Source organism: Oenanthe melanoleuca, chromosome Z (genome assembly GCF_029582105.1).
Source record: "Oenanthe melanoleuca isolate GR-GAL-2019-014 chromosome Z, OMel1.0, whole genome shotgun sequence".
Lineage (NCBI taxonomy): Eukaryota > Metazoa > Chordata > Aves > Passeriformes > Muscicapidae > Oenanthe > Oenanthe melanoleuca.
The window spans coordinates 62,987,148-63,013,193 of record NC_079362.1 but is presented as its reverse complement, the minus strand read 5'-3'; the positions used below and the strand labels follow the sequence as shown (position 1 = coordinate 63,013,193).

General features: G+C 40.5%; 2 protein-coding genes across 4 annotated transcripts; both read left to right on the top strand.

Annotated features, from left to right (window-relative positions):
- The first annotated feature begins 1,475 nt into the window (after window positions 1–1,475).
- On the top strand, window positions 1,476–4,992 carry RIMOC1 (RAB7A interacting MON1-CCZ1 complex subunit 1). Its single transcript, XM_056514106.1, has 6 exons — window positions 1,476–1,569; window positions 1,904–2,004; window positions 2,401–2,547; window positions 2,933–3,064; window positions 3,265–3,379; window positions 4,637–4,992. Exons 1-6 carry the CDS (start codon window positions 1,497–1,499, stop codon window positions 4,924–4,926), a joined length of 858 nt encoding a protein of 285 aa, XP_056370081.1. The 5' UTR covers window positions 1,476–1,496; the 3' UTR covers window positions 4,927–4,992.
- FBXO4 (F-box protein 4) lies at window positions 4,740–11,669 on the top strand. 3 transcript variants are annotated; one of them, XM_056514105.1, is made up of 7 exons: window positions 4,740–4,829; window positions 5,502–5,737; window positions 7,343–7,563; window positions 8,583–8,655; window positions 9,166–9,344; window positions 10,155–10,330; window positions 10,862–11,669. In XM_056514105.1, the coding sequence occupies exons 2-7, from the start codon at window positions 5,523–5,525 to the stop codon at window positions 10,949–10,951; spliced, it is 954 nt and encodes a 317-aa protein (XP_056370080.1). In that variant the 5' UTR covers window positions 4,740–4,829; window positions 5,502–5,522; the 3' UTR covers window positions 10,952–11,669. The 3 variants fall into 3 exon arrangements, with proteins under 3 accessions (XP_056370080.1, XP_056370079.1, XP_056370078.1); XM_056514104.1 differs by lacking the exon at window positions 4,740–4,829 and adding an exon at window positions 5,017–5,076; XM_056514103.1 differs by lacking the exon at window positions 4,740–4,829 and adding an exon at window positions 5,188–5,379.
- Window positions 11,670–26,046: the final 14,377 nt, after the last annotated feature.

Below are 26,046 nucleotides of genomic sequence, written 5' to 3'. Positions count from 1 at the left end.
ACATTACAACAATAGCACTGAGGTTTTAGCTTTTTCCAGGCAGATAAAGTTATGGAGAAGGCTAGGGAAACAATATAGTGAAATGTAAAACTTTTACAACTAAACAACAAAATACTTGATGATTGACTGCCAAATAGTAGCAAGATTTTGTTAAAAATAAAATAAAAACATTTCCCCCTCATATATGGAAACTCTTTGTTATTTATGAAGTTCATGAAGGTTATTACTCAAAGATGGAAAAACATTGGAGAAAGTGCTTCAATTCTCTAATCAAAGGTATGTCGTTTCAGCATGATTTAATATATTTTCACAGTTTTACTTCTACATTTTAAGTAACTAAATACTAAAATGTAGTTTAAAAAAAAAACACCAACCAAGCTTTATTGAAAATTAAATGTGCATTTGATCTCTGCTGCCTTTTTTTCAGTTTCACCTATTTTGCAGTGAGGCTGGAAAGCATTAATTGATGGGGCAAAACTCCAATCAAATTTTTGCAGCAGAAAAGGACCTGGGGGTGCTGGTGCCAGCAGCTGAACATGAGCCAGGGTGTGCCCAGGGGGCCAAGAAGGCCAATGGCATCCTGGCCTGGATCAGCAATGGTGTGGGCAGCAGGAGCAGGGCAGGGATTGTCCCCCTGTCCTGGGCACTGCTGAGGCCACACCTCGAGTGCTGTGTCCAGCTCTGGGCCCTGAGTGCAAGAAAGGCACTGAGGGGCTGGAGTGAGTGCAGAGAAGGGCAGTGGAGCTGGGGCAGGGTCTGGAGCACCAGTGCTGTGAGGAGCAGCTGAGGGGGCTGGGGGTGTTTATCCTGCAGAAAAGGAGGCTCAGGGACGATCTTATCACTCTCCACAAATGCTGGAAGGAGATTGTGCCCAGATGGGGTTGGCCTCTCCTCCCAGGCAACCAGCGACAGGAAAAGGGGAAATAATTTCAAACCGTGCCATGAGACGTTTAGGCTGGACATAATACTATTTCACAAAGTATTTCACAAAATATTTCAAAAAGTATTGTTTCATATTGCTTCACGGAAAGGGTGATCAGATATTGGGATAGGCTGCCCTGGGAGGTCGTGGAGTCACCGTCCCTGGAGATATTTAAGGAAGGACATAGCACTCAGTACCATGGTTTGGTCGATATGGTGATATTCAGCCATAGGTTGGAACCAGAGGTCTTTTCCAAGCCGTAAATCGGTTCCGTAAATTCTGTAAACACAGGTCCACGCTAGGGACTCTACCCGGGGACGGACAGGGCACTGCAGACACTACACGCGTCTGTTATGAAAGAGCTTTTACGCCCACAGGAGCCCCGCAGAGCTGCAGTCCCAGCCGGCAATGGGCGCGGGTAGGGCGGGCGGCGGTGTCCCGGGGGTCGAGCGGCAGCGATAGCGGCAGCGAGCGATAGCGATAGCGGCAGGCCCGGATCCCGCTCCCCCGGAGCCGCTCTCCCCCCCGGCCCCGCGCTGCTGCGCCTGCGCGGAGCGCCGCGCGCGGGCCGGCCATGGCGGCCATGGCGGCGCTGCGGCCGCGGGTGGCGGCGCTGGGCCGGCGGCTGGAAGGGAGCGGGGCCCGCGGTGAGCGGCGCGGCGGGAGCGGGAGCGGGAGCGGGAGCGGGAGCGGGAGCGGGAGCGGGGGAGGCGCGGGCTGACCCGGGGGAACGGGCGGCCCCAGGGTATCTTCGCAAACGGCGTGTGCGCTTGGGAGCATCAGAGCCTGGCCGCGGATGGCCTTAATATAACCACGAAAGGTGCGGTCCGTCAGCATGACTGGCCTGCTTGAGTGCTGTACTATTCAGCCGCTCTTGTAGAAGCCCCAAGCATGGATGATAAAGTCATGTGGAAAACAGTGTGAGTAAGGCTTCTGCTGAGTGCTCGTCGGTGCTAAGGGAGCGTTGTCTTCTTCCCTCAGATACCTTCTTAGCGAAAGGCTCTGCTAATCTGGACAAGTTGAAGGACCTCTGCAACGAAGGGAAAGAACATCCTTCCACGCTTTTTCAGCTCTATACCCAGGTACTTTGTTATGGACATCGAACTCCCGTTCAAGAAAATGTGTGTAGGGTGTGGGAGACGGTTTGGTAAAAAAGGAGGGTGGGGCAGAAAGGCGCCTGTATTACTTGGGGGGTGTGTGGTGAGTGTCTGTGAAGCAGACTTTTATATTTTATTTTGACTTGAATAGCTTGGAGTCTTTTGTGGTGTTACTTTAGGGACAGAAGGGAGTTTGACTTTACATTCACCATCACCAATCCTTCAATAATTCTAACTTGCACCTTTTGTAAACTAAATGTTAAAGAATACCTTCAAGTTGCAATGTTTCATAAACTAACATGTTTTCTATGTTACAACACACCACCGTTTGATTATTTTGATGGTAGCATTTCTGCTTTGTATATGTTCTTCTTTTCATAGGCTGTCCTAGACATTACATATTTTGAGGAAAACCAACTTGTGGATGAAGATTTTCCGGAAGAATATTCCTTGCAAAAACTTAAAGAACTTATTTGTGTTCTTTCAGAACCAGAAGACCTAATGAGGGAATGCAGCATAAAAGAAGAAGTGAGTAGCCAGAGGGAGAATTATTTTACTATTTAAAAACAAAAAATATAAAATGGGACAGTAGTATTTGTATTTTTGATGGGCAGAATTTGAAGTATTTTGAAAAATTTTCAAATCTTTTGGTATTTAAATAGTGATTCCTGAAAATATTGTTTCAAATGCCTTGTTGTGTGCTCAGAATTTCTCTTGCTAACATTTCATGATTCCACAAGCAGTTGGCAATTCTATTTGACCTACAGTGTTAGGCTAGGCTAGGCTTATCTCTCTGAGTGTTGTTGTCAAGCACAGCCCCAAAATGAGAGATTTACACAGTATCTGCATGTGCATATGAATAGTTCAGGTGGTTTATTTTTGTGTTAGACCATTTTGTTGGATTTTATTTCAGCCCATCAACATCCTTGGTGCAGAGTTGTTAGAATGTCTTTACTGGAGAAAAGGAGCCCTGCTTTACATGTATTGCCACACAGCTAAAGAAAGGAGTGAATGGCTACAAGGAAACATTGCCATATTTAAAAAGGTAAAGGAGATGGAAATATTCTATGAGCTTGTGAATACAGTTTTAAAGTTTGACTCTTCAGTTTTAAAATATGGCTGGGATTTTGGTTTTGTTTTATTTTTTCTTTAATTAGGATTTTGGGGACTTCATAGGAAGAAGTATTTCTGCCTATCATTATTTTAACAAGAAATTATTTTTTCCTCATTTTTGACTGTACTCAGTGTCTTAATGATGGAGTTCATTACTTGATGAAGATGCTTAGCTTCAGATGCCCTCTTCAGGTAGATGAAGATGTCTCTCTTCAAGATAAAGACACAGCTAGATTACTCAGTGAAGGTAAAAACACAAAAAACAACTCCAAAATACCTTTTAACCCACTTCTCTTAATAACTGCTTCACTTTATGAAATGCTTTTTTGTGTGTTTTTATCATTTGACTTAATTTATGTTCAAGACTTGACACTTTTTGGAACAAGAAGATAATAAATGAGACAAGTAAGTAGGCAACAGTCCCACCCCCCCTTTCCTTTTTTGACTCATGAATTTTAGGAGGTGTGAGTGCTCATTTTCCTGGTGTTTTATGAGTGCACTGGAGGGAGGTAAACTGAGGCAATGAGTGTTTGTGGCACAGTAGTGTTTTATGCTGGCAATGTTTATACACAGTATTTTACACCCATCCAGTTCACAACTGACAGATGTTTGAGGCACAAATATGACTGCAGAGGGTGCCAGAGGTTCACCAATTGATCTTCCCTTTGAGCTCTAGGACAGCACAGGTACAAACACAATTACAGACTTCTCGCAGGTTAAAACCATGTGCAGAATTGGTTAGATTTGGCAAATGCTCTGTGTTACCACTTGAGGTAGCTTTATGTAAGTTTCATTCCTTTTAAGTGTTTCCAGGAGGATCTTAGACTGTGTCAGTGCAATGCAGGTAGGGTGATACAGCAGGAGGGGATTTGTAAAGTAAAACAGCTGATGCTGAGGACATAATGCTCATGTTGAGCACACTGAAAAACAGCTCTACTCTTAACTGTAGCAGGATGCACCACCTTCTTGTTTCATTCCATCTGAAAGTGGCATTGCTGCTATATAGCTCCATAGTGCAAAGTCACGTTCTGGATTTATTTAGCAGGATTTTTCTTTTTATGAAAGACACACATGTGTCCTGGAATTTAAATATAAAGCTGCTGCTGGTTAACCTGAGTTAAGATGACCTCAAACAGTATCTTTTTGACTTAAACTGTGGGAAGCACTGAAATACTCTAAAGTATATATGTACAGTCATGCCTGTGCTAAAGAGGTTGTAAAGAAATACTGAAATTCTATGAGATAATTAGGCAAACAAAATCATAGGAATAATATATATATGGCAGTCTTAAAAGATTTTAGCATTATGAAGGGCCAGACTGGACAGAAAAATAACCATGGTCTTTATCCAGGTTTTCTTCTTGGCATTATATAGTTATATAATTATACACTTATACTGATTTTTTTTATTTTTTTTCCCTCATGCTACTGAAAAAAATTAAAACAAGCTGTGTACTTGCTTATAGCAGAACAATAAAGTACTTGATCTGAATTATTTTTGCAGGTATATTTAGTGACACTCATTTACTGGCAATGATGTACAGTGGAGAGATGTGCTACTGGGGACTGAAACACTGTGGAGAAGGGAAGCAGGAAAGCCTTGAGTCCATAGATTCTGTGTCTAACAGTGACCTGGACAGCAGACCACAGAGCATACCGCTGGATTTTCAAGAAACTGGGAGAATCATGTTAACAAAGTATGTGGCCGTATGTGAGGGACCCTTAAAAGGTCAAGGGTGGAACACAACAACTGCAAAACAACTGCTGCATTACTTTGTGAAATCCCACAACTAAGATCCACTGCGTTGTCTGCGCTAGAAGAAATCCTGCGGCACAAGAGCACGCTCTTCCGTGACTGACTTCCTTTTTCTTTTTCCGACCTAAATGTATACGCGTGTCGCATTAAAAGCACGCATTCGGAGGCCTCCCGACCCGCGCTCCGAGGTGCGGTGCAGCGCGGCGGGGCCGGGGCCGGGGCCGGGGCCGGGGCCGGGGCCGGGGCCGGGGCCGGGGCCGGGGCCGGGGCCGGGGCCGGGGCGTGCGCGGCGCTGCGCTGCGCTGCGCGGGGGCGGCGCCATGGCGGCGGGAGCGGAGCAGCGCGGCGCCGGCCTGGAGGCCGCCGTGCGGGGCGGGCTGCGCGTCCTCCGGGAGCGCTGGATGCGGGGCAGCCAGCGGGGCTCCGCGCCCGCCGCGCTGCCCGCGGCCCCGGACGGAGCGGAGGGAGAGAGCGGCCTGCAGGCGCTGCCGGTGAGCGGGGCCCGGCCGCACGGGCGGGGCAGGGATGGCGGGGCAGAGCGTTGCGTCGCGCCCCGTCCTGCTGCGCAGCTGAATCCGGGGGTCGCTAAAGCGCTGCTCTCGATGGTTTTCAGATCGACGTGCAGCTGAGCATCATGTCCTTCCTCTCGCCCCAAGACCTGTGCCGCTTAGGAAGCACGAGTTGTTACTGGAGGGCAGCTGTGCAAGACCCATTGTTGTGGAGGTATTTTCTCCTCCGAGATCTCCCCTCTTGGACATCTGTTGATTGGAAATCACTTCCAGATGAGGAGATTTTTAATAAAGCCTTTTCCGAGGACAGCGACAATGCACTGTATGATTACATGGCAGTGTAAGTATCTGTATTCTCTTACATGACTTCAAGTGTGCCTTCAGCAATAATATTCAGCCCACAGGCATGTTTCATATTCACTGAAACAAAACTGCTGTAAGCTGCTGTTTAAACTTCGTTGTGTCTCAAATCCATTGTTTATTTTAGAAATACAATTTCCTGTTGCTCCATGGTCTGGTAAGCTCTTTCTGTTTGGAACTCAACAAGAATGTAAAAAATTGTAAAAAAGCCAACACTAATGGTATAAAAAATTAAAGCTATTTGTAAACCGTGTGTCTGCTGTGGCACAGAAATACTGTGTACTGTTGATCTTGATAAAGAAGTGTTCTTTGCTCTCAGTGCCACAGTTCATAAAAGTACCAAGAAGTCTTCGAAATACAGCAAGTGAAATTACTCTTCATTTTTTTCATCTTATTTGAAAGACCTAATAATAAACTGCACAGAGTGGGCACAAAATAACAAGTTGTATTGTTTTAGCTCTGATTGTCCAAGGCTGCAAGACAAAACTGGTTTCAGCTAGTATAGTTGAAAAGCATAGCAACACAATAAATATGTTTGGGTGACTGAGAAGAACTCTTAAAACAAATAGATTATTTTGTGACGATTTCTTTTCTAAACTTCATTCAATTCCATTAGTTTGCAGTACTGGTCTGTGGATTTGTTTGGGAATTTTGATTCATTTGCAGTTACATTTTCCAAAGGTAATCCTTAACGCGTTGCTTTGTGATAAATGCACTAACTTCTGCAATCTCTATGCCTTTCATCCCCTCTTAAAAGATGGGAACTGTACACCCAGAATCTGACGTGCAAATTATATACTGATTTTTATATTGGATTTAAATCTGTTCGGGTCTGAATCACCTGTTTGAAACCACCTGTCACTGATTTCTGTCGTGTCCGCGTGCAGTTGGCAGTTTTGCTGATCTCGACTGAAACATTTCAGTGTGGGTATAAAGGAGCCCACATTTGTTTCTTGAAGAAGTTTGTCCAGCAGCAGCCTACCATGACTCCAGAAGCAGACTGAAGCTGCTGCTCTAGGATGTCTGTCTGACTGTTATTCTTCTCCCCAATTACCAGGCTTTCCACGCCTTCTAGCATCTGCACCAAACGAGCATATAAGTTTGAAGACAGCACTTGACTCCTTCCACAGCTTGCATGCTCTATACCTACAGGTTCTTTTCAGGTGGTTACTTGTTATAAACACAAAAGCAGTCTAATTAAGGTTTAAAGTGCACTCACAAGGCTCATTTTTTAAATTTTATTTGTAATGTGACTCTTACTGCTGTGATGCTATTTTACCTATACTGTGTATTCAGTGAAGATGGGGAATTCGTCCTTTTTATTTTCTTTTTAAATAAACAGATTTTTTAGATAGAAGTGTACTAAGGTCCAAAAAGTCAGTATTTGGACTTCAAAGGAGCTGATGCTTTTGCCTGCTTTGTACTGGTGCTTGAAACCATCAGGCTGGAACTTTATAATTTTTGACTTATGCTTTGAGTTGTAGCAGTAGCAAAGCATAAGAAGTGCAGGACCTAAGTTAATTTGTTTGATTAATACATCTTTTGTATTTTGTTTTTAATTTCTAGTTGCATCTATTTTACACAGATATAAAAGGAGCTGTCCTCGGGGTAGAAGAAGTTTGAAATCGAGCCGTCCCCGGTATGGGACTGTGACTTCCTTTTTGCAATCACTGGTCACTCAGGTGGAACCTCGCTTTGCTATGTTTGGGCCAGGTTTGGAAGAGCTGGACAACTCTTTAGTACAAAAGATGATGACATGCCCAGAAATTCTGCTGGTAGCTGGCCTACCTCATAGACAAATTCATGGTAATGATGGTTTTGGATTTTGGACTTCTTATTTTGTAAATAGATATAACATTAAAAACCTCCAAGGAAGAAATGAAGAAAATTAATGATTTTTTTGCTATCCTTAAAACTCCATAGAATCATGGTAAAAACAAACCATTTTCTCTCTGCTTTGTTCAGAAGGATAAATGCAATGAACATTTGGAACAAACTAATAGCTTCAGTGAGTTTACAATTAAATTTGGACATTGTCAGAAGAATAATTTTGCTTCTTGTACTTCTATTTCCATCCAAAATTCAATGTTACTGCTGCTGTTGTAATTGATACATGCAGACAGGCCTTTCTTTCAGTACTGCTTGCAGTAAGTGGCTAAAAAACACATTTGTGATTCTACACAGGAACTCAAGGCTGATTCTTATATGATTTGGTATTCTGGTATCAAATTATGTAAATTTTACTTAGAAGAGTTACGGGAGGAGGTGAGGGATTTTTTTTTGGTGTTTAGAAGAGTAGCTTTGAAAGTCTAATTTGACTTCAGTCCAAGCCAGAGACAAAAATGTGTTACTTTTTAACTAATGGTTATTTCAGTACAGCAGAACTTGAATATTGTGTTTCGAGGAAGCATGACAATGATTTTTAGTGGGTTTTTTATTTCTCTCATATGTTTTTTTCATAAGTTTTCATATGTTTTTTTCAAATGCAGCTCGTCATAAGCTGACCTGGAGCCTGTTCTATGCCATTTCAGCTAATAAACAAGTCTGGCTCCTTTCTGATTTAGATTTCTAGGTTCAAGTTTACTGATCAGAAATATGGAAATGGTTTTAATACCATTGACTTGATTTTTCATAAAATTAAAAGTCTAATCAATTGGACCATGTAAAAAGTTTAACTATAAAATAGTAAATCTGCTACCCCGAACAGCAGTATCTAGGTTTGAAGATATTAATTTTGTGGCAACAGTAGAATATTTGAACTCCAGCTTAATTGTATTCAGTGACCAAATGGCTGTAATCTCATAGATTCATTTTTTCCACTGTAGGAATTGGATCAGGAGTCAGTTTTCAGTTTAACAATCAAAAATTCAATATTGTAACACTGTATTCCACCACGAGGTAAGATAAGATCTGTTCTCCACCTAATAAAAAGTGCAGTTTCTCATTTATTTCCAACTTTTCTTCATATTCTTGTCATATGACTTTCATGTGCATTTTCTCATGCATGGATATCCCTTATAAATGGAAGTTTCAATGCATGCCTTTGTTTTTCCTTTCTTTTTTCAACCACTAAGTTTTCACATGGAAGTAATAAAGTTTTTCCAAACAGTATATGTACCAAAGGTGTACGACAGGTACATTACAGGTGCTTCTATCCCTCTTCATACCTTGGTTGAGTCCCTTTTGAAACCCTCTATAAACTCATCCTGGAGTATATTTTCATAAGCATCTTGCAGATTGCTAACCATGTCTGTATGTGCACTCAGAAAGAATAGAGGGCAGGAGGAGGCAGGGAAAAATGAAACTTTTTTTCTGGCTCAGCCCATTTCCCTGTGCCTTTCCTGCGCTAGACTTTGAAGATTCAGTTTTGGCATTCTCAGTTGACCTGACAACTGAAATGTCTTTCAGCGTGGAAAGGAGGAGAGCAAGGGAGGAGCAAGCTGTTGCTGTGAATAAGATGTTTTACCAAGAGAACAGCACAGTAGGTAATCAGCAAGCCACACACTACAGTGTAATAGCTCAAGTGAAGAAGGTGTGCGAAGTAGTTGATGGATTCATTTATGTTGCTAATGCAGAAGCTCATAGAGGTAAGGGGTTTCTCTTTATATTTTGTGAATAACTAGAGTGTTATATTACAAAGAATATGCAATACATCAAAATCCACATTCTGATCCTTTCAAAATCTGCTATTTCTTCATGGCTTATCCTGTTGGAGAGGTCTCCTATCCTAGATGCTCTCTCATCAACCTGTTAAGGGTTATGGCCCCTTGTTTTGTCTATGGCACAAACTGATCCAGTTGCTATCTAAATTACATGTGGAAAATTATCTGGATTAAAACACAAAATAAAAAAAAAATAACAAAACCTTGGGTATGCATAGGGGAAACTTGAAAATGCATTGTGCTGTAATAGTCTGGAAATAACCTTCACCAGGAAAACACTGAAAAACACAATTAGTCTAAATCAGTTTAGTTCTGTAAAATGATAATCCAAATAACAGTTATGGTAATTGTCTTTACATTCATAAGCTTTGAATGCAGGAAAAGGGCTAGCTTAGAGAAGAGGCAAAAAGCTTTGAAGGGATACACTAAGAGAAAAGTCCTTCAGTAGGGAAGAGCTGCTGACTGTGCAGCTATGAGTATTTCTGAATGGCTTGTTATAATTTTGATCTCTGTGAGGTACTCAGAAAACACTCTGATGTTAGGACTGAAATAGGCTGCCTGTAGAATCTATGGAGATCTTTAATTAACATAAGGGCAGGTGTGTAAGTCTTGTTATAAGCTAAACAAGAGCATTTGGCCCCTCCAGCCCTCTGTCTCTGAAATAAAAAGTCAAAAAACCAAAACACCTTGTATTTGCATATACTTCAGACTCATATATTAAAAATTGTTTCTTAGAGCACGATCGTCAGGAGGAGGTGGCTCGTTTTTTGGCAATGATTGATCCAGCCCTCGGGCCTCCAAACAGACCTCTGCTGGTTTTGTCCTGTGTGTCTCACGTTGGTGTGAGAAGAATTCCGTGTGTTTATGTGGCACATCAGTTGCAACTAAATCTGCTGCATCAGCCCTGGATGGTACTTGCTCTTATTTTCTGTTTCTCTGTGTTTTAATTTAGGCTCTCAAGTTCCTTAACTATACCTAGCTAAGCAAGTATGCAGCTTTCAATACTAGTACATGAGCTTTCCATTTAAGAGAAGGATTTTGTTTCTTTTGTCCTCTAAGATGAATCATTATCCTGTCTGAACACAGAGAGCTAAGTTACTTGCCCAAAAGCACTCAAGAGTCTTCAGATTGAGCTAGAATGTCAGGAAGGACAAATGATGATCTTGAAGGGAGTTAAGAAGCTTCAGTTCATTTAAATGTGAATTTCCTGAATCACATTTATTTTTTAGTATTTTTATTGAGTTACAATAATTTTTGTTTCTTTTCTTAATCTTATAAAACCTTTTCTGTCTAAGGAACCTTTGCAATAGTGATAAAAATTTAGATTTGATATATGAGTGTTTCTGACTTTACAGATAGACACAGAGTGATATAAAAGTACTGTTAGATCCTGTTAACTGTTATCTCTGATACATTAACTATTTTTAATGTTATTTTCACAGATGCAGGACACTGTAGCTGCAACTTTAGATGGATTGCTAAATGGAATTGAGTGGCTCTTGGAAGAAGCAAGTTGTAAAAGTGCTCAGTAATAGAATTAGGCATTATTGTTGCACTATATAAACTCTTTGGTGTTTTCCATTTCAGTTGAAGTAAGAATTTTGTCCTTCCTGCCAGAGTACTGTCAGAAGGGAAAAGTAAAAGGCAAACCTGCATATATTTCACTGGACATACTTAAATCCTTAACATCTTTCCAGCTATAGTCCTGAATTAGAAGTACAAGTAGATTGCCTGTATTCCAGCTGCAATGAAAAGTGATTTAGAGAGTCAGTCTGTGTGTTTTGTTGTTTTTCTCTTCTTTCAACCAGATGCTTAGAGTACAATCTTTCCCAATATATCTGATGGTCTAATATATTCTGTAAATATATATGTGACACTACATTACATTGTCATTATATATGCAGTGGAGTCCCTTAGAGTGACACTTCATGACCAAAGAAAACATGCTGTAGGTTGTACAGTAGGAGGTTGACAGAAAGACAGTAACTTTTGATTTCAGGGAAGTGAGTTCCCCTGTATTTTTCTAGAAAACATGTCTAGATAAAAAAGAGTGGGGGGGATTTTCAGCCCAGACCAAATTTCTTAGAAGCAAACTAACACTGCTGTGTATGAATTGTTGTTTCTTTGTTGTGATCTTACTTGTTCACCAATCATGACAGACTTCAGCATCTTTTGCTTTCTGTTGCACTGAAATCATTAGCTTGAACTGGATATGCTCTGACGCCACAAACAAATGTTAAATAGGATCACTGAGGACTTTATTGCACACAGACTTTCAAGTTTTCCAAATAGTTGTGGCCATTTGTGAATTATACCTGTCTTGCAATTTCCTACACAGTTGCAAGTAGTTTTATGAAAAGTAAAGCAACATTTTAATGTTGTAATTGTGTTTTCCATATTGGTGTATTTGGGGTAGTTGTAATCGTCTACCTTTTCATGGTTTTATTACTGTATTTTATAATGTTCAGAAACTTTGCTTGTTTTTATTGCCTGGCCATTTGTTTGCTTTATTCTGGGCCTTTTTTTCTTTTCTCCTATCTTCATGAAAATTCAGGTGTTTCACAATTTTTTTTTTTTGGTACCTAGATAAATGATTGCATGGCACACATACACCTGTAACTGCCCTCAATCTGGCATACTTGAGTGATGATCAATACAGCCATGTCAGAAACATTCCATTGGAGAAGATGTTTGGGATATTTTAATGAACTAGAAAGTATCTCTTTTTTTTTTTTTCATCTTTATGCCCAATTGATTCATCTTTCTAGGTATTTCCTATGTGTTTCTGGGGAAAATCCAAAGGAAAATATATATATATATATACACACACAATGAAAATTCTATGGGTTATCCTTTTATTTTTTCCCCAATAGTGTATGTGTGTTTTGCCCTTTAAAATAGAGCAGACACAATGGATTTATGCGTGTTTGGGGTAAAATTCCATGCTTTGTGACTGGGTGTATGTGATTTTCATCCTAATCACATTAATTTCATAGTGGTATATATGTAGGGGATTGAATGCAGCAACCTGATTCTGTGTTAGCTACTTCAAATATGGGGGAGTTATGGAAGATCCTCTTTTTACTTTCTTCATAAGGAATAAATAATTTTTAAAAGAATGATATTTAGAGTCTTCCTATGTGTGTTAAGCCCCCTACACATGTGCACGTGTGCTCACGCACTGCAATCATACTGTCATAACAAATTACCATTGTCATCAATAGTTATTAATGAGCAAGGTTTTTGTATGTTACCAGTTTAATTAAGTCACTGTCATTTCAAAAGATTAGAATAATGTAGAGTATGTAATTTTTCTTAAAGAACATCAGCTAGATTAATTTAAAGCTAGGATACCTTTCAGAATTACAGGTTTAAAGGGTGCTGTCTTGAAAACAAACAGTGGGAATGAGAAGTCAGTGCAGTCACAGAGCTCCATGACTAAATTCCATGGTGGATTGGTACAGGCAGGGAAGACGAGCATGTACACTGTCCAGAGGATCAGCTGAGGTGCAAAGAGATGTGCTGTAGAGGAGACAACCAGCTTGTTGAGCATACATACAGCAAACAGTTGCAGAAATGCACTGCAAATTTAGATTTGACAATTTCTACTATTTAAATTCCTGAATTTAGAAGCATTAAAATCATTTAAGCTTGGGTCTTTCATTGTTAGAAATTCAAAAATCGTTGGGTATGGGATATTAGAACATGAGTTAAGTGTACCTTAAAATTTTTTAATGTAAAAAGAAAACCACTTTTAAAAAATCTAATTGGTTTTGTATTTATCAGAGTAGATGCAACTGTGATGCATTTGTGAAAAATCAAACCAGGATCTGGATCTCGGGAATCTTGCTTTCCTAGGGATGAAGAATTCTAACAGCACTAGAAAAAATACTACTTTCCTGCCCACTGAGGCAGGATATTTATCTAAACAGTGGTCACAAAATAAAAGGTTAAAATGACAATACATGTGATTTATAAAAAAACTCAGTCACTGAGGCTTCACTTGAGCAGGTTTCCAAAAAAGTAGGTGTCTATGGGGATGCTAATTTTCAACTCTTTGAAACTTTGAATAACAAAAAATGCCTGTTGCAGGTCCAGAGCAGTGCCTTGGGGTACCTGTCAGGCTCTCAGGACAGAGGCAGCGCACTGTCACTGGTGAGAGGTCTTGCAGGTTATTATGATAATGCAGCAGCCCTGGATCTAAGCAGGAGTGTTAGGACTCCTCTAGCTGCAGCTTCAGAGGGAAGCTGTGACTCTCTGTGTGTCATTGTGCACTGATGCTCTCCAGGCAGCATCCCTACACCCTTTGCCAAAATTGTTACAGGTAATCAATTGCATTCCCTGCTCAGAGGTGCAGGAAGCAAGTGTAGTTATAGAAAAACCTGTGGAAAAATTGAAATGCTTTTCAAAGACTTATAGATGGGGAATATGCTGCCTCTTAATTTGGTGGGTATTGTCAATATCACTTTGTATGGTAGCATGAATATTGCAGCTAAAAAGAATAGATGGTGTCACTGTCAGGAAATAATTGCTGGCATTATTGCAAAGTGATTGACGTCTGTGATTTAGTCTGTTTTACCGGTAAAATTACTGGATAAATTACTTCCCTCAAATACATGAGTAGAGAAATAACATTCTTTGTTCAGTTACTGAAGGTATATTATAGCTAGAGCCTGTGCCTAAACCTCAGAGGATGTCTGAACAAACGCTACCCTCAGTGGTCTTATGAGGATGAAACTGCAGCCAAGAATGAAGGTAGTAGGCATAGAGCAGAAACGTAGCAAACAACAGAACATGATGGGTTTGGATAAGGGCAATACTTAAGGACCAGTGAGATTAGGTATCTCCTGCACCAGCTCACTCCTGCTCCTGTATTACCATCTGTGCTGAGTAGCTGTTTGCAGGTACCAGTCTGGGCATTACTGGCCAAGGTTCCTGGGTAGCCAGTCTTCAGGGTTCCTTCCTCCAGCCTCCTAAGTGTCTTAGTGACCCTTTTCTGGATCCTCTCTGGTCTGTATCTCAAATAGTGCAGGCTTAAAACTGGTCACCCTGCTCCAGATTCAGACATACAAGTCCTGGGCAGAGGGGAATTGAGCACTTGTCCTCAATGTAGCCTTTATCACTGTGTGGACACACTGTGTGGCTTCTCTTTGCAGAGCTGCTCCCAAACCTGTCCTGCACATGTGCACAGAGTGCTCCCTACTGGAGGCAGGACTTTGCATCAGGAAGTTTTTGAATCCCCTGTTAGCCCACTGAATGGGCTAACTATATTCTCCCTTGCAGTATTTCTGGCTGTCCTTGCGCAAGGAGCCTTCTGTCTCTGGGAGCACCAGCCTACATGTGACAGCACACAGAATGAGTCACCTAATGGGAGAAAAAAAGGCATTCGTTCTTCTCCTGAAGGCTAAGATCAATCAGGCCATTTGCTCCGTCAAAAGAAAGTTGAACAAGAGTAGTCTTAAGAGTCTAAAAATTAATTCTTCTGTAGGATGCAAACTACTGGTAGACAACACAACAGCTGTAAGTATGAAATTCTGATGTAGTTCCAGAAGTAGATTTCACCCAGCTCTGTGAAATGTTTCATTGTGAAGTAATCCTGATGACATCCAGAAAGACCTACAATATTAATGAAATTATTTTATACTGCTCTTTACAAAGTCATTACAATACATCGCACTTTTCTCACATAAGAATAAATGAACTGATGTCATTACACAGAAACCAAGGGCTGTACTTCTTAGTCGTAGTGCTGTGTTGATAAAGGAATGTAATTTTGGTGTGGCATCTCTCATGTCTTCCCCACAGACTTGAATTATGAAGAGTTCATGCCTGATACCATAGGAGAGACATTCTATAAATGTGAACATAAAAGGGCTACTCATCAAGAAAACAAAGCCTTTTTCTCTATTTGAATCAAGTGGTCTTTTGTAGAAGGTTTTTACACAAGTTTCCTAAATGTAACTAGAAACACCAGTTGCTTAGAACTTTCTCTTATGAGACTGATGGTGTTAATAGCCAAATCCCTTAAAAATACAGCTGGCTTCATCTTAAATTCTGTGCAGATTTGAAACAGTGTTCATACTTTCAGTTCGTATGAAAGAAATAGGTTAAATTTGATCTGCATGTGTGCTGAATATTAAATTGGTGGGATAAATTAGATTTTTTATTGAATCTGAATAATGAGGATTTAAGTAAATGAATTACCTGAGAAACTACTTTTAAGACTATAACCTTCACACATCACACATCCAGACCTTGTGCAGATGCATAAGGAAGGATGCACTGACACAGCTACACATTAAGCTTCTTTGAAAAACCATAACCTATCTCCAAGAAAATATATGCAAATTACAAGTTTAACTAACAATAATATTAAAATAATATTATGGAGGGTTTTTTTTTTCCAAAATTAGAGACTCAAATTTTGTAAAATATGTGTTATTGAAAGCAAAGAACCCAGTTACCTGATTACTGCTATATTCCTCTAAACCAAGAGAAGAAACTCTGAGTATAATCAATGCATAGTTGAGTTATGGACTTGAATTCAAGCATTTTTCAGTCTTCTGTTGGAAAGAATTGCTGCTGAGTCAATATCAATATCCTTCTTTTTGGCTGAGACTTGAACTGCTTTTAGACTCACTATAACAAAAAATTCCTACCAAGTATTTATGTTTTCCAACTTGAATTTTAACACAGGAACTGATTGATATAAATCAGGTGCTGTACAAACACAGATTTTGATGTTCCACTATTCTCTGATCACTTGTTCCAGTCACAAGAAGCTAATAATATAGAAATAAACTGAAAAATAAAAGACTAAAAGGACATGTTGTTGTAAAGATTTTTTTGGTACTTCTTGTTATGCCTGAAGGATTAAATAGTTTGAGGGCCTCAGCTGAAAAGGAGGCATTGGAAACTGCTGCCAGAGTATCCAGCATGATTCATGGCACACAGTTGAAATCAACAACCACAGGAAATTCTGGCTAACATTCAATATTTACCTAACACTGATGTTTCCACAGAGCCTATTGTCTGTGGGTGTCCCTACTGCCACCTGAGTGATCTCCTCAAGCCTAACATTGTGAGCCAGCTCCTGTCTCTCTTCTCCCCCAGCGGTACCTTCCATGCATCTCTGGTCTCCAAGCACTCCAGTAGAGCAGTTTCCTTCCTGCTCTCTAGTCTGTGCACCAGACTAAATTCATTGGCCTGATTTGTGATTAGCTGAGTAGATGACTGTGAAGTCAGGGGTGAGAAAGAATGCAGAGCTGTGCTTCAGCTGGACTATGTAAGATCCTGCACTCAGAGGTGCAGCTATATGCCAGGAATCCTATCCTAATTGTAATCACTTTCTGGGCATATAAATTTACCTCATATTTGAGAACGTTGCATACACCAGAAGAAATTAAGGTCTTGGAATGCTTGAAACACATCCACAGAATTCCAATTATTTTGGTGCAATATGCAGTGAAATCCATGAAGTCTGGTCTTGCATTCTTAGTGAAAATGCTTCTTGGATATTTCTGTGTATTTCTATGTTGATAATTTGGTTTTGTTTTGTGCACATTAAAGTAGAATGAAGAAAAGGATATTGGATTGTCACTGTTGATACAGTATTCCCTTCAACAGCCAGAAGGCTCAGGTTGCTTCCGTGTGGGATTTGCAATATACCCAGAGGTTGTCAAGCTTCATACTGAGTACAGGTAGAAGCTGGCACAACAATTAGAACGGGTATCATTTTCCTGACACCTCTGAAATACCTAACCAGACTGCCTACATTTGAAAGTTGTCTCCAATTAGATACTGAGTTCAGAAAAAAATTAGCTGTTCTTGAAAAACTGTAAGAAAGTCCAACCTTATTCAAAAATAGGAGTACTTTGTTAATTTGAAATGGGTCAAACTATGCCGGAAGGACATATGCCTTTTCTGGGAAAAGACCACTAGCGCACTGGATTTATACTCTGGGATGAAGTACTGTAAAAGAGTCCCAGAGTAAATTCACAGAAGGTAAGCCTTAAATTAAAATGTCCTGTAAGATAAACAAATATTGTATTTCCAAAATAGAGATGCAATTAGCTAAATCTTTGAATTAAGTCTTTTTATTTCTTCCGGATCATTGTTTGACATAGTGTGACAGCAAGGCCTCTGTGAAAAACACATCCTGGCCTCAGCAAGCTGTGGGCCATGCTTTCAGAGCACTTCAGGTGCACCACATCCCAAAGAGATTCACTATAGTGTGTGTACCTTGGCAGCACAGGGTTACAGCTCAACTGTCCATCCCAGCTGGCAGCAAGTCATAACAAGGAGTGCATAACAATGCAGCCTCATCTCCTCTGAGGTTCCAGAGCACTGGACCTGGCCAAATCCTGAAATTTATTCCCAGTCATATTGATAAAGAGCCAGAATCAGTTCCTAAGTAGAGAACAGATGTAGCCTGAATCCACTAAAATACGTTCGTGCAAATCAAGAGAGGATGGGATCCTCCAACTCACTTACGTAGCTCAAGGAGTTGCTAAAAAGTTCCCCCTGTCTTTGTTCCCAAGGTTTCTAAAGACAAGTTTTCATTGCACAACTATTCAAGGATACTTAAGTAGGATGTTGTTGAGAGTATCTAGAGACCCAAAGTTCCTATATAGTTAATGAGAGAGATCACCAGGGAGCATTTTGAAGATTTTGTGCTATTTTAGCGTGTTGCAACACCACCGCTTGTAAGAATTTGGTTTATAATATTTGATTATTTTGTTTGTTTTAGCTGTTTGAGACAGACTGAAAATTGTGTAAAAAAGTGCTCAGTTTATACTCCCAGCTTATACTCTGCCTTTGTCTGGATACTGGTAATATCCTGCTCTGCTTGTTGCTGTCAGTCATACACAGAGGTCATAGTGCTGTTCTCTTGGCAAACTACCCCACAGTCTGGAGAATAGTAAGAGGTTCCTGTACAGATTGTTTATTTTAAAGTTTAGGAAATCAGAGTGCATTTCTGCAAAAAATGTAATAAAATTTGTGTTACTAGTCCTTTAATAGGCCTAATGTACTGTAGAATCTGACTCCAAATTCAGACCCTTCAAGTACCACATGTGAGAAGGATCATCCAACCCAATAACACTCACATGCCTGAAATTTAGAAATTTAGCATGTGAACCTTTGCAAAATGAGTCCTACCTTTCCTTTAGAAATTATGAAGAAGACATATAGATACATATAAAAATACATACATACATTTGTATGTATATATATATGTAGATATAGTAATTCATATAATATTGAATTTGTTTATTATTCAGTTGAAGTGTTCTAGTCAGGCTGATGCTGAAGCTCTAGGTTTATTTGATTGTATGGACAACTGACTGTATACCTGTTTTCAATGTCAGAAACAGAGGACAACAATTCATCTAATACATCTAATCATCACTTCCCCTCTGGATAGAAAAAGAAACACTCTTTGCTTACTTTGGGGTTGGTGCAGTGATTTTCTCTCTTTAGCAAATTGCTTCAATCCTGTTATTTGGCTATTGGCATAACTCAATCTACAGCATGAAGAATATCTGTAACCAGGGCAAGCTAGAAGAATTTGATTTCAAAATTAAATAAAAATGAATTAGCAGTTTAACTTCCAGTCAAAAAAAAAAAAAAAAAATAGACGCCAATCAAAACCAGTGACAGTGACCATTTACTTTGATTATTTACTCTATTTACTTTGATTAAAAAACCAAATGCATTTTTATTTATCTGCATGTGGACACCTCTTCCAGTATCTGTCATTCTCCTCTTCCTTAATTCCAACCTCGCTTGCAAGGGGTTTGACCAGAATGAAGAGAGGCATATCTCATATGCTTCATATCCTGGTTGTTTGCCAGTTCCAACAGCTGCTTTTTTCTCACTTTCTTCCATTACCTGTACCTCTCAAAGTTGCACCTTCCCTGGTTTTCCAGACTTTCCAGTCTCCTTACCCTTCTCTGACTGATCATCACATCTACAGTGACTGGACACGAAATATATTTTCTGGGCCTGTAACATATTTGTTTTTCAGATATGAAAGCAGTCATGATATCTTGCATTTATTGAAACAGACTAATAATTTCTCCTTGTCTTTTTTTGTGTGGCTGTCTCTCTTCTTTTTACAAATTTTAAAAGCCCCGCTCATCTATAATTTCCTTATGTAGGTGAATCTTGGTTTCTCTTTATCAAATTCTCTGTACCTGTTTTTTTTTGGGTTTTTTTTTTTTTTTTCAATTTTTGCAGTGTGTACTGTTCTCAGCCAGAGGCATGGGAATAACTTGAGGAAGGTACTGTGTTGGGGTTGAGCAAGAGGAAAGCTTTTGCCTAAAGCCGTGGGGAAAATCCCCTTAGTTATTGTGAGTAGAAACTCACCCACATTGCCCCCTGGGAGTTCGTTAATGCTTCTAGCAAGTTCTCTGTTTCCCCTGTTATTATTGGTTCATGTTTGCTGCATTAATCTTAATATTCCTGATTGTTGTCCCCATTGGACCCTCACCCTCAGACTGTGCCTTCAGCCTACCTTATAAATGCACTGTATCCCCCTGGCCCTCACCTTTTTAGCTCACCGCATACTGTTTGGCTTCTGTATGTTTATTGTTTTGAATGTTAGAGCCTGTTTTGTTTTCTGGTCACTAAATTGTGCCCACCTGTTGGAGGCCTTGCAGCTGCTGGAGGCCTTGCAGCTGCTCTGTATCTTGCTCCGATTTACCGTAAAGTGCCTTGATTTAAACCAGCAAGGTCAGAGCATCCTTGGACTGATAAAGCAGGAAAGAATAAGACCATAAATTTCGCTCAGGGTTAAAGAAGAAGACATCTGGAGGAAACAGGGCCTTGGTGGATTGCCAGAGCATGAAACTTCAAAGAATATTTTGCTTAATTGTTAAAGTAAAAATAGCTTATCATAGGTTAACCAATTGTATGTTAGAATGCATATAAACTTTTTTCATGTAACCAATAGAATCCATTGTAACAAGAATGCTACTGATCGAATAAGAGTATAAAAAGACAAGCTTTGTGATTGAATAAAGCGCACTCTTTTGACTGACTTCGGAGTTCTGTTTTGGGGTTCGTGACACCCACCTTCTTCTTATTTGCTGCCCTCAGACTTTTGCCGGTTGCTCCAAGGTAGCACATGGCCATACCATCCAGACCTGAAGTGCTACAGGTGGTGCCTGAACAGGGACACCTGGTATTCAGGCAACCTGCTGGAGTCAGCGAAAGTCCCTTAAGCTGACTAGGCCAATTTCCTTTCTCAATTTTGGGATCGGGTGAGGATCCAAGCCAGGCCTAGTGAACAGCCAAAGCCCACGGCTTGGGTATTTGAAGCAGAGCAGCCCAAGCAACTGGGGAGGTGTTGGGCCCCAGTGAAGGTCTCTGTGGTGACAGCAGGAAGACAAAGTAAAGTGGGATGGCAAAGTATGGCAGGAAGACCTGCAGAGCAGGTAGGAGAAGGGAAACCTTTCATCTGCCCCATCCTATAGCTTGCAGTATAGTTTGGTTGTTCGATTTTGTAGTTTACGAAAGGATGGACTCGCAGATATCATTAGAGCAGAGAGACATATATGGACCCTTAAAGTTGATGACCCAGGGAAAGGAATTCCAAAAACAAGAACCAAAAAACATAAAATGTTTTTCAAAAATTGTTCAAAAATTCTTTTAACATTACTGCATCCAATTTTACAACAGTGGCATTTTGGGACTTGGTAAGTGTTAAATTGCGTAATTTGGCCTATAAAAGAAACAGCTCCATCCAAAAATTACTACCAATGTTTTGTCTAATCTTGGAGACACTAAATTCAGAAGAAAAGGAAAAATTAAATGATTCAGAAAAACCTGGGATTGCTACCCCTTTATCCTATGCTCTTCACCCCTCAGTCTATCCCAGACATAGATACGGGGCCATGATTCTTAGTAAAGCATAATCCCGTAGTGGGCTTAGATGGAATAATGGTTCAGCTGATGACTCCACCACCCTGTGTCCACCTCCAGCTTCTTCACTTGAGGCCCAGGATGGCACTGCAGAAGCCGTCTTGGATCTCTCCTGCTCCATCGTACCCAAACTTTCGTGTTCTCCTCATCCCTCTTACCCTGCTAACAACAAGCAGTCCGCCAACATAAACCCTGACTGTCGTCTTAAAGAGGACCGCCGTTTTAACACTGGTGGCCATTTTGAGGACATCACTAATTGTCTATCCTCCAGTAGATTCATTTAACTATACAGGAAAACATAAGTAAGACTATGACTACGACAACTAAAATCCGCAACATCCTTTTTACAGAACATACAGCCCATCCTGTCAGCCTCCATTCTTTGAAAAGTTCAGTAATTCCATCTGGGTTCTTCTCTCAATTCCTTTATTTGTTCCTTCATCTTCTGAATGTTCATGTGTATTGACTCACTGTGCCATGACAAGTTGAAGCAACAAAGTGCCTAAAAGTCTTGGCATCCATGTCCATAGGCAAGTAGTAAATAATCGATGGCTGCCCTGTTTTGTAGCATCGCGTGCCTGGTAGCTTTTTCGTCAACTAATAGATCACTGAGGGCAGCACAAGTTGGGTTGGCCTGCTTACAAGCCAGTACCCCAGGTGAGTAAGCTCACCAAAGGCCTTAGCTGCAGCCACCCAGGGTAAAAAGACAGAGACCGCGACCCTCTTTCCTTTACTCCAATTGTTAATTGGATCTCCACAGACAAGAAACACCCACTGGGGCAACACCTGGGGATGAAATGAGGACCAAGAAAGAATGGGGCTGGTGTAATTGCACCAATTGGTAGGAGTATACATCTTATTATTGGGTGTTATATTTTTCCTATTGATGGTTCCTGCCTTAGCTCTACCAATTTCACTGTGTTGATTTCATTTCCTATGGTGAAATTGGACACAGTACATAGCCTGGGAGGACCCCAGTAAGTCCAGTTCTTTGGGTTCCTTTGATGCATGCAGGAGAATCTTGGTCCACTCATTCCAGGTGTCCACTGGGTTGGGTCTCTTACCTGCATATGGGTAATTGTTTGCTGTCAAGGGAATTCCCACCAGGCACGTTGATAAAGGATCATTTACGCTGTCTATAGACATGCATAGACTATCTTGCAATATTTTTGCCAAGGTGACTCAGATGTTTTGTCTTGACTGAGGGACAATCCACATTGCTACTGGTGGAACGGCAAGGAGCACCCAGAATATTATGATGAATGGATGATGGTTTGGCCGCCATCAGAAACCTGGTGGGGACTCTGTAAAGTAAAGAATAAACTTAAGACAAACTGTTTCGAAAGTATTTAAACAGTGAATTAATTAAACCATCTGAATACTTTCAATTTGCTCTAGTAAATTTTATGGAAGAAATTCCAGTTCACTGTCCCAGACATAAGTTATTGCATTCCTTTTTCAAGTTAATTTTAAACCTTTTAGAAGCCATATGCCTCTTAATGCGATTACCTTTTTCACAGATGACTCAGGGAAGTCTCAGAAATCAGTACTCACCTGGCAGGATCTGGACACAAAAGAATGGGAGTCAGACATTGAAAAAGTAGAAGGCTTGCCACAGGTTGTGGAACTAGCAGCCATTGTTCATGTCTTTTCCAAATTTACATTTCCTTTTAATTTAATTACTGATTCCTTTCATGTTGCAGGTGTGGTGGAAAGAGCAGAGGGATCCCTGCTTAAAATTATCTCTAATGATAAGCAATATAATTTACTTTAAAAATTAATTTTTCTTCTTTCTTTTAGAAAGCAACCTTATTTTATTGCATATATTCAATCTCATACCTCTCCCCCAGGATTTATGGTGGAAGGCAACACACATGCAGACCATCTAGCAATGACAATACAAACAACATTGCCAAACTTTTCCGAACAAGTCTCTATAATCCATTCCTTCTTTCATCAAAATGCCCCTGCACTTATGAGGACAGTTTAATCTTACTAAAGATCAGCCAAAGATGATTGTCCACTCCTGTCCTGATTGCCAGAAACAATTAATACCATGAGCTGGAGGTGGGGTTAATCCCTGGGGTCTAAACAGTTTACAAATCTGGCAATCTGACGTAAATCACTACCAATGATTTGGGCAATATAAACATTTACATGTATCATATGTCACGTTTTCAGGAGCCTTTGCATCAGCCCATAATGGGGAAAAGGCCAGAGATACAATAAAAGACTTACTCCAACCCTTTTCATTTTTAGGCATTCCTCAAGAAATCAAAACTGGCAATGGGCCAGGATATATATCTCAAGAAGTGCAAGAATTTATCAACTTATGGGGCATTAAACACACAACAGGCATACTCCACTCCTCTGAAGGCCAGTCTGTTCTTGAAAGGGCACACAGATCATTAAAAGGTGTCTTAGAAAAACAACAAGGGGGAGTAGAGGTTCTATTTATAGTGGAAAGACTGTGCTAAGCAATTTATGTTGGGTTCTTTTTTTTAATAATTCATTTATGGAGATTTTCCCACCAGTTTTTAGACCCTTCTCAAATACTACCCAAGCAAAGCTGAAAGAAAGACCATCAATATTAATAAAGGATAAGTTTCAGGGCCTTTCCCTCTTACCATCGGGGAACAGGATTAGCTTGTGTTTCCAGAGGTACAGGGCCCAAGTGGATTCCTGCCAAGGACATCAAGCCTCACCTAGCAGCCGCTGCAGGAGATCACGACACCGTAGGAAGCCCCAGCTTCCTGCAAAAGAGAAGACAGATTCAAGATCACGATCAGACATGATTCCTAAAGGACTCCTGCTTGCTGTAACCATCCTGGTCAATGCCATGTCAATGATATGTCGGAGGCAGGAATGTGACAATACAACCACAAAAGTCATGCAGCAACAGCCAACTTTATTGAGACCTCATCTCCTTATATAAATCAGAAGGCAGATGTGGCCAATCCTCATTGATCAAGCTAGTTGCCACCTGGCCAGACAGCCAATAGCAGCCTGAATCCCCTATGGCCTGGGCCTGCTCTTCAGCAGGCTTTACTGGACAAGTTATATAACTAAGGTAATTATATAATCAGTCACATCTCAGTTATGAAATTGGAATTATTTATAACTGTGAGGCCTCCAGATCACCACAGTTCCCTCTTTTTGTTTTATTTTTAAAATACAAAAGCAGCGTCTGTCATACTCTGCAGCGCCCTTGCAAACAAGTGTAAAAACCTTGGCCTAGGCTTTGAAAAGATGGAATGAGTCCTTCAACTCAATTCGGCAGGCCCAGCCCCTTTTCAGTAGGTGATATATTCCATTTACCCTTGAAGTTGTAACATTCATTTTTGGGAGCTGTCAGGCACAACCGCTAACAATACTAGTTATCATATTGGCATGCTGCAGGCTTAAATCTTAAAGCTTACAAATTTACAGCTTACCTCTAAAAACGAGAAACTTTTAAAGTTTCAGAACTGTGGGAAAAACAACCAACAAGAAAAACAATCTGTCTCAAAGTCTTCAAGTGAAGTCCTCACTATTAAATATACATAAAATCTTGGTGCCCGAAACAGACAAAATCCTTCAATAGGTTTATCATCTCAAGAAATTCATGCAAGTGTGCAAGTTTTTTAGGTCACTGCTCCTTAACATCTGCTGGAAGTTCATCATGAGGATATTGTCTCTGGTTCTGAGCATGACTGTAGGGCAGGATGAACATACCTGGTAGGTTTCCACTGTGTTCTGCTGTCCGTAGAAATACGTTCGTACCCACGTTCCCATGTAACAAGGTCCCATGGTGCTGGGGTGAAAAAAAGTTGTCAAGACTGAAGCAGAGGGCGTGGGAAAACCCACTTCAGTTACAGTGAGGAGAATAGTTCACTCCCAACATCCCCTGTGTGTACAAGTTAATTACCTCCAGAAAGTTCTCTGTTCTCTGTAAGATTATTGATTTAAAAGTGCTGCAACATTTTGCATACTCCTAATCTCTCTTTCCTATTGGACCCTCACCTTCAAACTTCACCTCTATCCTACCTTTTATAAGTTGTGTTTACCCTTGTCCTTGGCCTTTTTGTTGCACCCCTTTGCACTGTGATTGCCTTTGTCCTGTTTGTTATTTTCATATTAATAAAGTCTCTTTATTTTTGGGTCACCAATCTGTGCCCATCCCTGATTTTTGATCACCAAACTCGGAGACCTCTCACCAATCTCCCAGGCAGTCTAGGGGTATGTCCATCCAGGCCGGACCCTGAGTGGCCGCACCATAGACCTTCCCACTTATTCATAATATTTTTTACCATCACCTTAGGTCTGGGTGATCCAGCATGACCAGATTGCAAGGATAGAAAATGATTTGGAATTGTTGGGTTCTGGTATTTTTCTGGAACTGTTAGGTGGTTCAAGGTATACAGCTTTGGCTACTCTACTTTGTGGGGTCTCACCACCAGATGACAGGAGGAGAAAATAATTAGTCAACCCTTCTCGTGAGGAAGGAAGAATTAAAGGAATTCCCTACCTACAGTGGGATGTTTGATTGGTTTGCATTTTATTCTTCTGCTGTTTTGTTCTGACCTTTTAGGGATGGAGGTGCCCTATGATATTACTACTGGGAAAGAAAATGCACAGAGATATCAGGCAAGAGGCGTGGTGGCTTTCTGCTCTCTCAAGAGGACCCTCCTTGGTTTATGTCTTTGGGTCTGTAATGAAATTC